At 45.0% G+C, this 17,820-nt stretch overlaps 1 protein-coding gene and 1 long non-coding RNA gene across 2 annotated transcripts; one reads left to right on the forward strand and one right to left on the reverse strand.

Moving 5' to 3' along the window:
• The first annotated feature begins 9,019 nt into the window (after positions 1-9,019).
• On the forward strand, positions 9,020-10,170 carry LOC135937618 (protein TsetseEP). Its single transcript, XM_065480777.1, has 4 exons — positions 9,020-9,101; positions 9,281-9,457; positions 9,577-9,888; positions 10,097-10,170. Exons 1-4 carry the CDS (start codon positions 9,020-9,022, stop codon positions 10,168-10,170), a joined length of 645 nt encoding a protein of 214 aa, XP_065336849.1.
• Positions 10,171-12,039: 1,869 nt separating this feature from the next.
• LOC135935582 (uncharacterized) lies at positions 12,040-12,987 on the reverse strand. The gene is made up of 3 exons (XR_010574232.1): positions 12,905-12,987; positions 12,643-12,845; positions 12,040-12,156 (listed from the first exon to the last, which is right to left on the reverse strand). It is a non-coding gene; the product is annotated as an uncharacterized LOC135935582 (long non-coding RNA).
• Between the last annotated feature and the right edge of the window lie 4,833 nt (positions 12,988-17,820).

The raw sequence follows: 17,820 nt of genomic DNA on the forward strand, positions 1-17,820 counted from the left end.
CTTTTGGGAGATTCTTGGTACATTCTTTTGGAAGATTATAAGAATCATTACAAAATTTATTCTTAGGAATGTTCTTGAAATATGCTAGGCACAATTGACAAAAATTTAAAACTTTATCCAATTTGAATTATTCCAAGAATATTCCCAGGATATTCCAAAAGTTCATTCTTTAAGTATGTTCAAAGAATATTTATGTGTTATTCTTGGAATACTCTTAGAATAATTTTAATGGCTGATCTTTTCGAATGTGCTTAGAATATTCCGGAATAATCTCGAATAAATTGGGGTGAAATATTTCTGGGCGGGGAAATATTCGAGCCGTATTTTTTGCGGTTTTGATTGATGCGTTTTAAAATTCATATAAGTAGGCGGGGTATTTTTTAACAAATTTACATGCCTCGAACAAATAAATTGAAAACACTGGAAGCAGGTTGTACCGCTCAAAAAGTGGTCTCGCAGAACACAGCGGCGTCAACCCCTTCCAGTACCTCTCGCCCGCCAGGGCACGAATCAGCCGCTTCTGGGCCACGAAAACAGTCCGCAGCGCCCCATCGCTTGCTCCCCAGAGCACAATACCATATGACATTATCGAATTCGCATGAGCATAATAAACATTTAACAAACTTTTTTCATCAACATTCCCCTTCAGGCTATTTAACATCGTCACCGTTGTGTGCAGGCGGCCACTAACGTACTGCGCGTGGTCATCCCACTTGCAGTCTTGTCGCACGTGAAGCCCCAAAAATTTGGCTTGTTCTGCACACGGAATTATTTTGCCGGCGAGGTCTATTTGAGGGGATTCATTATGTTTCTGTCCCCGGAACTGCACGAGAACCGACTTTGACGGGTTGAGTGTTAAATAATTTGCTTCACAGAAATCTTGAAGCATATCAGCAGACAACCGGGCGTTTTGGTACAACTGTTCGTTAGTAGGGGCGGAAAGCAAAGAGGAAGTGTCGTCGGCATAATTCACGGTGAAGCCTATCAGAACGTACAGCAGCATGTCGCAGACTCCGCCAACAAATAGTGACGGAGACAATACTCCACCCTGCGGAGTTCCACGCACAACCGAAACCTCCGACGAAAACACTGTCCTCTCCCACTTGCCGACCCTTTGGGTCATTTTGTCCACTTGCGTGCGCCCGGTGAGCGACGATCTCAACCAATCAAGCGCAACGCCGCGGACGCCATTCAGCTCAAATTTACGCAGCAAAACCAATCAACAAAATTCACACCTAATGCACTCCATCTGGGCCGCGAGTTAGAAAACCCATTTACTCCCAAAGATCTGGTACAAGTACAACACATCTCACCCGCCCTTTATGCTTCAAAGCTAGTACAACGGATGAGAGATGCGCAAAAATATACATGCGAAAGCATAACTAAAAGCAAACTGGCCATGGCAAAACAATACAATAAAACCCGCACAACTCATCCTTTTCAATTAGGCAACTTGGTTATCTATGATATTCATCCATTGTCCAACGCGGCAGCAAAGTTCTCAGCTGGTTTGGCAGCCAAACGGTCCGACACGGTCTATCAGATAATTCAGCAAATTGGCGAAAACAGTTTTAAACTGAAGCCTGTTGGCGAAAAGAGTAATGTTAAAATCATACTCGCAAACGCGGACCAAATAACGCTCTATACGAGTCGCGCGTTGCACCTGCTGTAAAACATTTTGACATGACATAACGGCGGAATCGAGAAACAGTTATTAAATTTAATGAAACTCACATTTAATAAAAAAATTTCAAGCATTGAAAAGCGAAACACTAAACTTATATGTAAACACAAGTCAGCTGAAAAAAAACAAACAACTACGCCCCCGGCGCTGATTGGCTGTTTTGAACACCACTAAAATAATACAAGCGGCAATCATAACCACGTGACTGCAGTGCAGAGTGCAGTGCACGCAGCCAAGCACACCTAACAGCGAATTCTTGGAAAAATTCCTTCTGTCAGTGAATTCCCGAACGGCGTCACTTGCGGAATAATTCTCTAAGTACCAAGCGGTGAACAAATTCGGCTTTTTTTCTGCATCTATTTTGTGAGTTTTAAATTTGGATAACATAGAAATTTCATCTTTATTAGACCAAACATTTTTTTTCTTATAGTCATATTTACCGCCATGAACCCAACCGGTTACAACCCATGGGTGACGCAAGGCTACTTCACCCCTAATTACACTCCTCCAGTGGTACCTTTTCCCCACCGGGGTGGCTTCAGGGGCGGCCGTGGACACAACCGCGGCCGGCGCAACGAGAAGAAGCCATACTCTGGCCACAAACAAGCACGCGATACCCAAGTCCAGCCAGCTGCGTCAACTACGCAGCGTCATCCCCATCGCCCGTTCTTTTCCACTCTTCAGCCCTGGGAAAAACTTGCAGGAGTCCCAGACAAACTGGACCGCAAGGCATATGATGGCCCAACCCCGACACCACCAGACTCCCTTTGGATCTCGGTGCCCCCCAACTTGAAAAGCTGAACCCATATGCACTGTATGGATTATACAAATCCCTGGGTAAAGCCACGGACGAAGATGAACAAAAGCTCGCAATCAAGAAGGGCTTGGCCACCTTCGCCGTCCAGGCCCTGCGCACCAAGCGGCTTGCGGACCTGGATGACGAGTCGACTAAGCTCTACGAGACTGTGATGCGCGGGGATAGCACCAAAGAGGAAGAGATGCTTCTCCATATCAAGCACACCAGCCGCAAGATTCAGCGACCTGATACCCTGCCAGGCGCTGACACTGAGATGCTCGATGAGGATGATGAAACTACCACACAGCTGTGCACCATATTAAAATCCCTGTTGTCAAAGTTAAAAGAATATTAGCACGGTAAAATGAGTTTTTTCTCCTAACCTTTTCCTCTGTTTCGCGAAATTAAAATTTATAATCCGTCACGAATCCCCTAATGCATAAAAAAACCCAGTGAACTGCACAATTTTGTTTTGTTTTGTTGTTGTTCATAACTTTAACTGTACATTGTCATTCCAGAAGTTTAACTACACCTTCTTAGCTGTTTTTCTCCCCGTACCTGTCCTACCATCACCGCCACAACATGACCTCAACACCCAGCCACCGGACATCATCAATTCCTGTTTTCTCCACAACGTCAACCCTGCGATACCACCGACCCACAAACCTGAGATCTTCCGCCATCACCTGAGTAAGACCTTCGACAACTACACCACCCTTTTTCCTGCCTTATACCAACCATCAGTGACGAGCCACCGTCACACCGCTGCTGCTGCTCTCCGCGAGTCGTCTAAGTGCAAAGAACTTTTTACGACGCTAGTGATTTTTTTTTCTCTCTCCCCAAATTCCCAATATTAGTGCAATTTCTTGCCAAACACATTAATTATTTTGTAAAAAAAAATAAATTTTGTTACCCACACAAATCTATTTTTTTTTACAATTTTTGTTTTTTTAATGAGGGCAAATGCAGCGACTACCTTTTGCTCCCACTTCATCACCTGTATAAGGCGACCCCTCTGTGCGCTAGCGAGCGGGGAGGAGGTCAATGTAAGCTAGGCCGTCGCGGGCGGCGGTCGTGGTTTCGGATAATAAAGCTCAAGTGCTCAAATGATAAGAGGAGTTGTTTAATTGCTTGAGATCACCTGAAGAAGAGTAAGTTAACTTAAAGCAATTCATTGAAATAACGTAAATCTCCATATTTGTGCACTGTCCGTCTGACAGTGACGGAGTTCGAGGACACCGCCTGTCGATCACGAGATCGACCAAGGCGAGTGCCCGGCTCTGGATGCCGATGACCGGCCGAAAGAGTCCGAATTCAGTTTAATCGCGGGAACTCCCACGAGAGAGTTTCCGCAGCCCAAAAGCAGAACAGGCTAGATCTGGGCGCCGGCTCTTAAAGCCGCGCCAGATAGTTACGCGTAGCGCTTTTCCCCTAGACACGCGCGTTACATATTTCTCGATATTTTTCCTTTTCCCAAGAAGTCTAGTAATTTTGTAATGGAATTTTCCAGAAAATTGTAAGGTGGAGGAAAAAATTTTCCTCATGAAGAAGATTGCAAATTTGATCAGCTCTCAGAATCTGTGCCTTTTTTTGCTCTCAGACCCATAGGTGTAGAGTTGCAATGCCAAACACAGACCCTTAATGTAAAAGGACAATTTTGGTCTGATTTTCAAAAACCAAAATTTTTCCTGCTCAGCACCTTTATTTTGTACTCTCAAACTGAATTTCACGTTTTTGTGTCGAGATCAATGACGTTCGACCGCCTATTCGAAATGCGTTCCTCGGTTGGTAACGAAAAGACGGGTTTTGGTAGATTTTTCTTAACAATCTAAAAAACTACGAATAATTTCAAGTTTTCAACCTTAAATTTGGACTTTGCGGAAAATTTCACCCTGAAAACATGTGCGACACGACACTTTTTGTCGACTTTGACGTCGACCGTCATCCCCTGTCAGCCCCGCAACCCTACACCCTAAAAAAACGCCCCTTTTCAGCGACGATTTTAAACCCTGGACTGAAACTTTATCTCCACAGGTCGCGCAACCTTATGACGGTTTCTACGCGGTTTTTCCGGCATCATCAATTACTTTTTCCACTTTCAGTGGCGGCGCGGTGCGGATTGCGCGGTGTGGCGGTGCGAGGGGTGGAGGCGTGTTTTTGGCGGAGCGTGGGATGGCGGCTCCAGAGAAACGCAGGACTTTGGCGCCGCTCTTCTTTGTGAAGCACGACGGCGGCGCTCGATTTGGAACCACAAAATCGTGCCTTTTGCAACCGAACCCCGCAACGCCACAACGCGCTCTTCAAAATCGTTCGATGCCGACTGCAATTTGAAAAATTACACTCCGCTATAACGAGCGTCGCCGCCATCCCGCGCTCCGCTTAAAAGAGCGCCTCCGCACCGCGCCGCCACCGAAAGTGGAAAAAGTAATTGATGGATGCCAGAAAAACTGCGTAGGAACAATCATAAAGTCGCGCGACCTGTGGAGATTAGGTTACAGTCCAGGGTTTAAAAACGTCAAGCAAAAGGGGTGTTTTTTAAAGGTATAGCGTTGTGTTATGCGTAGCGCTGTCCCCTTCATGCGTAACGCCCTCCCCGCTCTGCGTAACGCCCGTCGCGTTATTCATGACGCGTAACGCCTTCCCCGTTATGCGTAACGCCCTACCCATTATTTTGGACGCGTGACGCCCTCCCGGTCATGCGTTACGCCCTCTCCGTTATGCGTAACACTCTCCCCGTTTTGCGTAATGGCCTTCTCGATATGCGTAACGCCATCCCCGTTCTGCGTAACACCCTACCCGTTATTCTTTACGCGTTACGCCTTACCCGTTCATCGTGGCGCGTACCGCCCACACTGTTATGCGTAACGCCCTACCCATTATTAGTGACGCGTAACGCCCTCCCCGTTATGCGTAACGCCCTCCCCGTTATGCATCACGCCCTCCCCGTTATGCGTAACACCCTCCCCGTTATGCGTAACACCCTCCCCGTTATGAGTAACACTCTACCCGTTATTCTTTAAGCGTGACGCCCTCCCTAAGAGGTGTCGCCCTTCCCGTTATGCGTAACGACCTCCCCGTTATGCGTCACGCCCAACCCATTATTTGTGACGCGTGTTGCTCTCCCCGTTATGCATTACGCCATCCCCGTTATGCGTACCGCCCTCCCTGTTATGCGTAACACCATATCCGTTATGCGTAACGCCATCCCCGTTCTGCGTTACGCCCTACCCGTTATTTGTGATGCGTGACGCCCTGCCCGTTTTGCGTGACATTCTCCCCGTTACGCGTAACGGGGAGGATTTCAGATTTTTAAAAGAGGTCTGTGATTGGCTTCATAAAAATTCACCAGTTCATAGTAACGTACAAAACTGCCTAAATTCAGAAAGCTGATTAAATTTCCAGTTTTTCCCCACTCAGCAAAGTTTTCTCAAATTTACCATTTTTGAAAAAAAGAATTGTCTGAAAATTTCTGCTGACCGTTAAAAACGTTTAAAATATTTATGGGAAAAATCAAAATACCCAAAGTTATGTTTATATATTCAAGAATCATCTCAGAAAAAATGTTTTTTTCATTTTAATATTTTAAATGATTTTCAGAGTCGAACTTGGACCTTTTTGGCTATCAGAGATTGCGTATAATAAAAATAAAATATTGTATTGGTTTTCAAGGACAGATTCATTGGCCACCATGTGAGAAAATTTCAAATTTTTCTGATAATGAAAACGTAATTAAAATGATAATTGAGTTGCGCGCAGGCCACCTTCTGTAATGCAACCAGAAGCGACGGCGTAAAACGACCACCTTTGTTGGCCAGCTGCGCTGGGTGCTGACCAATCAGATTGTTTTGGCAAATTTTCTCCGAAATTTACAATGCTGCACAATGTTTTCTCACATGATTTCGAATCCTGATCAAAATTTCATAAAACGAAACTTTCAGACTCCAAGATTGGCAACAGTCATGCAACATGAATTTTGTGCCAGGAATTCATACGCATATCTGTAATAATCATTTTCATCCGAGTTCTTTTGATGACCAGAAGGCAAAAGGAAATAATTTACAGAGACGGCTAAAACTGAAACCTGGTGCTCGACCAATGCCTTATTACAGCAAAAACAGTCTTCAGGTTAGATTCTATAATATCATATTTCAATCAGGCGTTTCAATATATAAAAAACATAAAAATTGATGTTGCGCAAATAGAGACAAGGAACGAAGGAACGTTTAGATGTGAGATTTCCATATAGATCATACTTGGGTTTGCTCAGGGATTTTTTAAAATTTGTGTTAAAAATCCATATAAAAAAAGAAAAATGATTTTTTTTCTCAATGGAATATATGCATAAAGCCCAGACACATTCTGCTATACAAACAGACAGTTTAAAAAATGAAAAAATAGTGAAAAAATGGTTTCTATGGTAAATACGTATTTTTAATTTCAAATTTGGTTAGCTCAACCAGTTCCATCAACAAGTGCACTACCACAGCAAACAACACTGCCTTCTATCCTCCAAAAGAGATCAAAAAGCCAAACACCATTAGCAGCAACTACAGATGATTTTGCACATTCAACTCCAAAGAAAGCAAAAGTTCCTTGTAGAATTGAAGAAATACTTTCACCTATAAAATCAGGCCAAACTGAGCAAGATTCAGTTATGGAAATTATCTCATCCCCTGGTGGGCCGCCAAATACACCTGATTATGAACCAAGAAACCAATCAGATTCCTCAGATGAAAATTTCGAGCCATCACTCTCGTCCTTGGCAACTTCAATGAATTTCACGGAAGAGCAGATAACCGAAGGCGAGGAAGAAGTCAAGATGAAAAAACCCGAATACGCTTTTGTTGAATTGGCGCAAATTGAGATTTTGTTGCAATTTTGCAAAGATTGCAAAGAAACAAAAACAATTGAAAGAATTCAAAATGCTGCTGCCTTCACATATCATTGCGTTTGCCCTAACGGGCATAAAATGAGCACCTGCACTCGCGTCAAAAGACAACCAGTTGCATCTGTCAAGATTGTGGCTGCAACATTTTGTTCTGGCTTGGGATTCACAGTCTTCAATAAATTTGCTGAGCCAATGAAACTTGCTTTCATGAGTGAAAGTACTTACTACAACCACCTTGCTAATTATGTGTCCCCCGTAATTTTCAATGACTGGGTGAAGATGAGGAGAGCCATCATACAGCAATTGATTTCCTCTGGAGAAAAGTTGGTCATCAGCGGCGACGCGCGCTTTGATAGCCCAGGACATTGCGCGAAGTATTATCTCTACACATTGATGTCCAATGAAACAGGACAAGTTGTTGATTTTACGCTATGGCAGCTGGGCATCGAAAAGGGCGAAATGGAATCGAAAGCACTTAATAAAAATAGTATTTATGCATTTTGGAAATTTAATTTGTTTCGAACAGCTTCTGTAAATGTAACACTATTAATCAATTGTTATCATCATGTTACATATTATTTATAAACGAAATATGAAAACGTATATAATAATGTTAAATATTTATCCAAATATATGTATAAATTACGTTTGTAAAATATTGCACTAAATATTTGCATACTCATATAAAAGCATTACACATGATTCAAGTTATATTTAACATTTATTTTTATGGTAGATTTAAAACGATTTTCTTTTTTCATGATTTTTGTTCACATGACCTAAAAGTTTAAATGATAATTTAAACAGCTTGCTTTATAAACAAAAAAAAACATTGCAAAAGAAAAATAAATAAATATCAATTATTGAAAGTAATTAATTCAATTTTTTAGATTCGGTGTTGGATTGGCGTCCGTACATAACGTCAACTGCTATCCTGCAAAGTGAGAAAGCTGGCTGTCTCTTTTTCCAAGCTACTGACAAGATTGATGGTGTGAGCATTGAGCATCCATATGGCTCATTGAAAATGTTCACGGTAATATTTTTTAAAGCTTATATTTATTGAAAATATTAATTAATCTCTGTTTAGAATGAGCTCATGCTGAACAAACTAGTGATTAGTGTGGGTGTCTCCGTGCTGAACGTTATCCAGCGTTAGCCCGACAACGACAACCCAATCATCGTCTTCAGAGCTCTCTACAACTGCCAAAATGGTATTTTACTTGATTAAAAAATTTACTGATTTTAATCTTGGTCTTTTTCTTTTTAGATATCCCACTGTCCAACAAAGGAAAGAAAACTGGCTGCCAGAACATCACACACAGCACTTGGAAATCAACCCCTAGTTTTTGATTCAAATGTGCTCTTAACGTTTTAAACTTTCAATTTTTATTTTCAGCTTATGCCTGCTACTTGTGTTTAATTCACAGTTGCACTTGTCGACCCTGCCAGAACGTCGGTAAACACGAGTCTAGCGAGAAAGCAAATCACACCATTTCTCAACACACCCCAAACCAAACCACTCCCTCCCTTTCAGCCGACCCGACAGAGAATCAACCCCCAGAAACCCCACTGAATTTCTTCGAGCATACAGATTGTAAACTTTCCCCTCCCCACACACCCCTAAGAACCTTGGACTACAACCCCTTTAGTCATGTCAACAGCATCTACCATTCCAGCATCAACTCATAGCACGACCTCGCACACTGAAGACAACAATGTCAACATTGCTACTGGTAAAATTTGAATGAATTTTTTGTGATTAAATAAAAGTCTGAAAAATAAATTTTTAAAGGTTTAGGAGTGTTTGCACTGCTCGTGTGTGCCGGCTATGCCTGCATTCTGTGCGCATGCAAACATCTACGCAAAATGCGAGGTGCCAGAGTCCACAATGGTGATTGGGACTAACACACAGGACACGAGCAGATACAACTAGCACGTCTACCAGAACCCTTGCCTGCATCTCAACCCCGACCAGAACCGCAACCCCTGCCAGCGATTGATGAAGAAACAGAGCCGACAGTGGGTGTTGATCCTCCATCTGCCAACACTTGTTCTCCGTACGTGCTAACCTTTGTCGAAGAAGAACAAGGTAAAAAATTTACAGATCTGAACCTTGGTAAATTAAATGTTTTTTGGTGATGGTTTTTAATGTGAATATTTTTTTGATGACGTTCTTAAATGTGAAATTTTTCTAACTTCATTGAAAAGGACTTAAGCAGATACCACAACCCCTGCTGGCAATGCAACCCATCCCAGAACCACCACCCTTTCCAGAACCGCAACCCCTGTCTGAACAACAACCCACGTCAGAACCGCAACCCCTGTCTGATCAACAACCCATTGCAGAACCACAACCCTTGCCAGAACAACAACCCATTGCAGAACCCCAACCCTTGCCTGAACCACTACCCCCGCCAGCTGTTGAGAGTGAAGACGAGACAGTGCCAAAAGTGCTAGCTGATCCACCATCAGCTAATATTCACTCTCCGTACGTCCTTAACTTTGACGTAGAAGGACAAGGTAAAAAAAAGACGAAAAATTTTCAGAGCTGACACTCGGTAACTTTTTTTTGGTTTTTTGGCGACGGTCTTTAATGTGCATTTTCTTACTTGATTGGCAACTTTTTACTTATCATAACTAGATTAAGTTTTTTGTGGTGGATCACTTTCTCACTGAAATGATTGATTTGACCACCAATTTTTTTAGATTATTAATGCATAATTCTTAGAGGAAGAACCAAACCCGCCTTTTGTTCCACGACACAGCATGAGACTGAAGGCAAAGAAAACTCTTCCAAAATAGTTATTTTTTGTTCACTCACCAAAACAACTTCGGGAAGACGGTTCTCTTCTGCGTTAGTGTTGCGGACCTCGAATTCTCTCATGGTGAAAACCTCACGGACACTTCGACTGACCACACCGTCACAGATTCAATACGCGCAAAGATATTGTGCATTAGACTGATATGGGTTAGGAAAGTCAGAGACTTTATACCATTTTGAAAGGTCCCCACCTCGCTATTTTTGCCGTCTTCTCGAACCTTCCTGATTTCTTTTTTTTTTACTGAGATGAACTAATACGCTCTTTGCAGCTTAATATAATCATAATTTTATAAAATAGAAAATTTAGTTTTCAGATTGTCAGCACTGTACCATTGATTTGAATGCTAGTATTTACAATAAATAAATATTAATTGATATAGAAAATGCATTTTATTTAAATTATTAACACTGTTTGTATTTAAGTGTGTGCTTTGTTTTTCTTATTTTATTGAATTAGATGAATATGAATAAAATATGTTTTTTTAAATTTTGACCCTTAAATCGACTTGGTGTGTACTTTTACAACTATTTCATATTTTATTAAATTAAACAACTATGAATAAATAAAAATCTCTGTTTTTAATTTTAATCACTACCTTTTGAATGAAACCTCAGGAATTTTCTAAAACAGTTTTTAGACTAAGGTATATCAATTATCTCATAATAATTTTTATTTTGATACTGTTTAATTTTTAAGACAGGAATATGGTTGAATGAACTGAAACCACGACTCTTTCGCCACTGCATTCATCATCAGATTTTCAGACGTCCAAGCCATTTCAACATCGTCCTTGTAATCACCCATTTCTGAACAACCAAAACAGAAGATGGAATTGAACTTGCTTTTGACTGAAAACTTACCGCTAGACATACGCGAACTGGAGTAGGCCTTCAAATCTACGTCAGTGTGCAAGATGCTGCTCAAACGCCAGGTGGACAATGAGATCTAAGCAAGAAATTATCAATTTGAAAATATAATTAATGTAGTAAACGAACCTGTCCGATTGCAGTGCTCCTGACAGCAACGGATGATGGCACAAAGTCGAGTCTTTCATCTCTCCCTATGACAACGCAACCTGTCATCCCTTGAGTTTTGTAAAACTCAAGCGATGACACAGTCCCTAAACCACACAAAATGCTCAAAACAATGAAACTCATCTTGAAAACACCATGCCAACTATGGCGAGTAAACTCAGGTAAAAAGTGTGGAGTTGGAAAAGGAGTGTAGACACATGCTATAGCGTGCAATGCTTTAGATTTAGATGCGACGAACCTTGTCTCCTTTCCGTACACACCATAAGCGTTGTCGCGCCAGATTGGAATTAAATTATATAAGCGACAGGCATGACCAGCTGCGAGCGAAGCGCTACTGCGGGCAAAAAGCAAAAGCAATAGTCGTAGTGATCGATTCGCACAGCAGATGACTCAGCAATCATGTCTACCACAGAAATGAAATACGTCTCCAAACGATGATAATTTGAAGTAATTAAATTGAACAAATTAAAAATATTTAAACTCGTAAAAATAATAGTAGGGAATATAGGAAAAAATCAAGCAACACGAAATTTAGCTATTCAACGCATTTTTTTTTCTCTTAAGACACGAGACAATTTATTATTATTCTTGTTTATTCTCTTCATGTCATAATACAAATACAGTACAAATATTGAACATCATGTCAAAGTCAAAAATTATCGTTGACTAAAAGGCAACAATGCTAGCGGAAAACTGATTTAACAGACCGAAGTCATCGCAGTGCGCCCGTGGGAAAAATCACAAACATTTAAAGCACACGTTCACAGACATTTTAAAACTCTTGCCACATGTGCTTCTTGAGGAGAGCGAGGAATTGCGTGGCGTGATGGTGGGACCAGCATGGCACAACTCCGGCACAGAAAAACGTCATCCATGAACCAGCCGTCGGTGGTCACCGGAGAGCAGGACAGGAGCAGCAGAGAACTTCAGACCTTCAAAACACAAATTAAAATTTAATCAGAACATTCCTGACTGGATGGGAAAAGGAAAAAGCACGAGTTTTTATTGCCAGAATTTTTATTAAATATTTTAACGGTAAACAATCAAACCACTAGCCCATCCAGAAATTTCCAGCAATTAAACACATAATATTTCTTTCATTTAAACTCTTAAAAATCCAATTTATTTTTCGCTGAGGCCAAACGTAAATTTACTTATTAAAATCTGACAAGAAGTGATTAACTTTGTGCCCTGCCTGGCTTACCACGCCCCCCCTCCCACTCACCCTCACCTTACTCAGGGCTTTCCCTGAGTAGCGGAGGGTCGCCACTGAGGGAGAACCCACCCTCCATTCTCCCAGCAGCGACCGAAGGAGGGGCAGCCTAATAAAAGAACAGGCAGCGCACGACTCGGGGCAGAAAGCGAGCTGTCTATCATAGACCTCAGAGCTACCTTGCCCCAAGGAAGAGGACACCCACCTAATCCTTGACTTGGCATAGGACACTTCCTGATCGCCAGGCCAAGCTGTCTCCAAGTCCAGACCAGGTAAGGTAGATATACGGGTAGCCGGCAGTTCTCGTCTCACTCTGCGTCTTTTCCAGGAAACTCTGGAGACTACGAACCCCCTCGCAGCAGGCCATCTTGGTCAGGAGGCCAGCAGGCGCCTACCAGGAGCTCGCGGCTGTGGGAGAGGATTCGCAACTTCAGTCGAGGAGGGACAACTACTGTGCCAAGTCTTACCTGTAGGGAAATCCCTTCTCCGGAATCCAAGAAAAGGACTGATCCCCCTTCTTCTTTGTTCGCAGGAGGCGCTCGGGTAGACCGGATACGGCGCAGCCTACACCCTAAGAAGACCAGAAAAAACAAGCAGTAGACTAGGTAGAGATATTCTATTTTTAGGCCAGTGTGACTTGCCTTTTAAATAGACTAAACTCACCTAAAACGTGCTCTTCCGCTAATTCACTCCCATTCCTCCTGTTCTAGGGACCGCGGCCTTCGAGCAGGTAGAGTTGGAGACCTGCCGTCCAGAAGCCCCTGATCCGCAAGCATCTTATGGCAGCGGCGTCGATACACACAACACGCTGCAGAACATAGACAACACAAATACAATCTGAATCAACACAATTTCTACACTTGTCAGACGGAGATAAATAAATTTTCCAGACGGCTTATTAGCGAAACAGTGCGTTTTCATATGTCTTCCCTTTTGCCGAGACCTTTTTCTGAGAGGAAACCCGGCCCAAAAGGGGCCCTACACTGAGAATAATTCGCAGCGGAAGCTTGTTGACATCGCTGCAGCTGAGCAGAGTTAAGCACGCCGGCGAGAGTAGTGTGCACAAAGGAGCTAAGAACTTCATCCTGCTATTGGTGGAATAAGTACTCCCCTTAGCAGCAACCCAGCTCGCTTCTCAACGCTCCTTGCACTTTTCACCGGAGGGGCGGCCCAGCTCTGCGATTGGCTGAATTTGACTTGCTCGCCTATCTTCCAGCGGTCGGCGCGAAAGCCACGAGGCGACAAGCAATTTTGGTGCCGTGACCAGGATAGCTGGAGCTCCCGGCCATATCTCCTACACACAACGCAAACATCACAGACTCCCTGAATTTAGCGATGTCGCTTCACAGGACTCCCGACCGGGAGCAACCAGGACCGTCTAGCGCCGGGGCCGATCACCCGGAAACGGTGCAGCTCGGATCAAGTCAAGTACCTAGCCCTGGTAATGACAGGGGCAACATCTCCGGCCCGACTCGTTATGTGGACCGAGCCGGAGAAGGCCTTCACACTGCTGGAAGTTTCCAAAGGCGCGGAAATGAGAACTCGGACCTTCTGGACCCACAAGGAATCCCGATTGTCACATTAGGGGCCTACGACCAAGCCCAGGGAGGGAAAGAGAATGCTTCTCACCCACCAGAAAGGCCTTCCTCAGCATCCCCCTCAATGGATCGGAACACCCTCCAGGGGGCTGGTACTGCGCGGTCAGCCCGATCGATCCATCATCCGCTAGGCAGTCTGCACCCAGATGACCAAGTATACTCGCCTCAACCAGTGAACATGGGACATTACCCTGGGATGTATTTCGACCTGACGAACATCCCCGTGTTCTCGGGCCGCGAGGAGGACGCCACATTAGAGGATTTCCTAACTGGTGTGGAAAGTTTGATCCTCCTCCAACCGAACTTGACTCCGGCTGGTTTAAGGATTGCCATGGCTACTAGGAATAGACACCGAGCACGAGAATTCTTGCAGAAGTTGGACTCATGGAAGCTCACTTACTACATGGATCTCAAGCGAGCCTTTAAGGCTGAGTTCGAAACACCACATGAGCGGCACCAACTGGAGCGTGAGTTTAGCGAGTGCAAGCAACGAGGCTCTGACTCAGTATCCAGATTCTATGAGAACCTGATGAGCAAGATGCGGAAGTTAAGGTCCGCCTCCACCCAAGACCACATTCATGCACATTTCGAGGATGATCACTGGGACCACCGCGGAATGGCACAGTTCATACAGGGGCTGAAGCCTGCCATCAAGATCCGAGTTGAGATGTGGAATCCAAAAATACTCTCCGAAACTAAACGGATGGCGCTAAGAGCGGAACACATGGTGGAGGCTTATCAGACAGAGGAAGACATGCGAGCAGCGCAAGCATCCATTTACTCCACTCATACGCTCGCCGCACCTCCACATCGGCAAGTGCGCTTCAATACCCCACAGCTCACCGCAGATAGCACCAGCGAGCCACGCATCATTCTGAACGCACAGGCACTCCAGGAGCTAGCTGCAAGTCCAGGCGGTTCGTACCGAGGACGTTCGCCAAGGGGGCAAGACAGCGATCGACCCAGATTCAGCTGTTTCCTGTGCAACCGCACTGGCCACCGGCTCCAAGACTGTGAATACTTGTACTGTGGGATCTGCAAAAGGCAGGGACACTGCCCGTCCGAATGTCTCGACAAGCCAAAAAACGAGTAGAGCGCGGCGTGCTGGCTTTAGTCCGACACGACCGCGGAACTCTGAAATCGAGACCGACTCCCCGCCGGACTTCAATCCCAATGACGTAACCTTATTAGCAGTGACCGCCTACCCCACCTACGTCCTTTTGGGGCGAGTCCAACACCTAGAAATACCATACATCATTGACTCAGGAGCGAACGTTAGCTTGATTAGCGCAATACTAGCTTCCGCGCTCGAACTAGAGCTTACTCCATTCGATAGCCAAGTCAATGGAGTTTCAGGTACGAACGTGCCTCTACTCGGACAAGCTGAAGTTATGATCGAGCTATGCGAAGGAGTGGCGATAAAACAACCAGTCGTAGTGGTCATGTTAAACCCGGGATACTCAGCACTGCTTGGTCAAGATTTCCTGATGAAACACCAAGCCGATCTCAGGAACACCACAGGATGTCTAGAGTTTATATGGGGTCGGATGCGGTTGGACTACTACCGCCATCAACGGCCTCGGAACGTCGGCGCTGTTCACCAGAAGTGGAGTCACGAGTTTAGTACGACCGAACCAATAGACCACAGCGCCGAGCCCGTGGGAATCCAAATAATCGCAACGAACACGCCAGCCCCACTCCCTGCGCTTGACCCACGACAGAGTGCCATCTTCCCAGTCCGAGTCACAGCCCCGGTGGGTACCGAGTTAATGCTTCAAGGCATTGACCTAGGAGGACGCGGCAAAATACCCATGACGTACGGAGTAGTTGATTCTGGAGGGATAGTTAACGTCTGGTGCACCAACACCTCGGATGAAAACCTGCAAGTGAAAGGACGCCACTTACAAAAGATCCAGCTGGAGGTGGTAGAACCAGAGACGCCCGTAGTTCGACTACGAGATCTTCCGACCGAACAACTGCCGGAGATCTGTTTTGATTGCGAGACTCGTCCTGTGGACGATGAAGAGTACATGCTATGTGGAGGCTGCCTCACTAAGCATAAACCGCCGGGGTACAGGGAACCGGAGGTGTGGCCGAGTCCACCTGGTTCGGAACTACCAAACCAAGAGTTTCTACAGCTGTTCAACTTCGAACATCTGGACAATCCAGCAGAAGTCCGAGTACTGAAAGGCGTCCTGGTAGAAGTCCGAGCGGCCTTTGCATGTGGATCCCGGACATTGGGCCGATATGAAGCAGCAGAAGTGGAAATAGACACCCGAGATGCGGAGCCAATTCAACGCAGACCATACAAGGTGCCCCATCACCAGAAGAAAGTCATTGAAGACACCATCCAGGACATGTTAGGAATGGGAGTTATAGTGCCATCGGACAGTGAATGGTCAGCGCCCTTACCACTAGTAACAAAGAAGAGCACGGACGGTACTCTGAAGTGGCGTCCTTGCGTGGATTTCCGCGCACTAAACCAGGTCACTAAAACTCTAATTCGCCCATACCCTCACGTTCAAGAGGTATTGGACCGCTTTGGCGGGAGTAAATTCTTCACAGTGCTTGACCTCACGAATGGATTCTGGCAGTTGCCCTTAAAGAAGGAGAGCCAGGATAAGACGGCATTTGCCTGCCACGTAGGACAATTCCAGTTCACACGATTACCCTACGGAGTGTAGAACGGACCACCTTCTTTCAGCCACTGGATCCAAAAGGGATTCCATGACATGATCGGGAAGGGAGTTGAGATCTTCGTGGACGATTTCTGTATCCATGCCCCTGACTTCGCATCAATGAAGACCCTGATAACCGGAGTTCTCAAGAGAGCTATCAAGCTGGGAATCGTGTTCAGCCCGCAAAAGTGTCAGTTGGTGAAGAAGGAAGCACAATTCTTAGGATTCATGATTAGCGGAGAAGGCGTACGCCCTAACCCTGATAAATTGGAAGCTATACGGAAGATGCCAACTCCCACCAACATCAGAGAAGTCAAGGGACTGGTAGCCACCTGTATCTTCTATAGAAGGCACGCTCAAGGCTTTAGTGAAGTGGTGCTACTCTTAACTGAGATGCTGAAAGGGAAGAAGCCTAAGTTCGAGTGGGGGCGAAAAACACCAGGCGGCTTTTGACAAAATCGTGGACCTCAAGGACACCGCCTTGGCTTTTCCCGATCTGGACAAGGAATTTCATCTCACCACCGATGCCAGCGCAAAATCCGTCGCAGGAGTGCTAGAACAAGAAGAAGCTCCTGGAGTCAACCGACCAGTTGCATTCTACAGTGCCAAGTTGGCTGGTACACAGACCAGGTACTCCGCGTGCCAACTGGAGTGCCTGGCCGTAGTAATGGCAGTCGAGCACTTCCGTATTTACCTTGAAGGCCGGCTTTTCCATTTATACACCGACCACAGTTCGTTAAAATGGCTGCTGGCATCGGCATCTCTGAAAACACTGCTCGCCAGGATAGTATTACAGCTCCAGCAATATCAGTTTTTGGTTCATCATGTGCCTGGAAAAACCATTCCACTCGTGGATTTTCTGTCCAGACCAGCGGATGAAATCATCATTCCAGAAAACAACATCCAAATCTTGTTCCTCGGCCTCCCACTCACCCTCACCTCACTCAGGGCTTTCCCTCAGTAGGGGAGGGTCGCCACTGAGGGAGAACCCACCCTCCATTCTCCCAGCAGCGACCGAAGGAGGGGCAGCCTAATATAAGCGCAGGCAGCGCACGACTCGGGGCAGAAAGCGAGCTGTCTATCATAGACCTCAGAGCTACCTTGCCC

This window comes from Cloeon dipterum, chromosome 2 (assembly GCF_949628265.1).
Source record: "Cloeon dipterum chromosome 2, ieCloDipt1.1, whole genome shotgun sequence".
Taxonomy (NCBI): domain Eukaryota; kingdom Metazoa; phylum Arthropoda; class Insecta; order Ephemeroptera; family Baetidae; genus Cloeon; species Cloeon dipterum.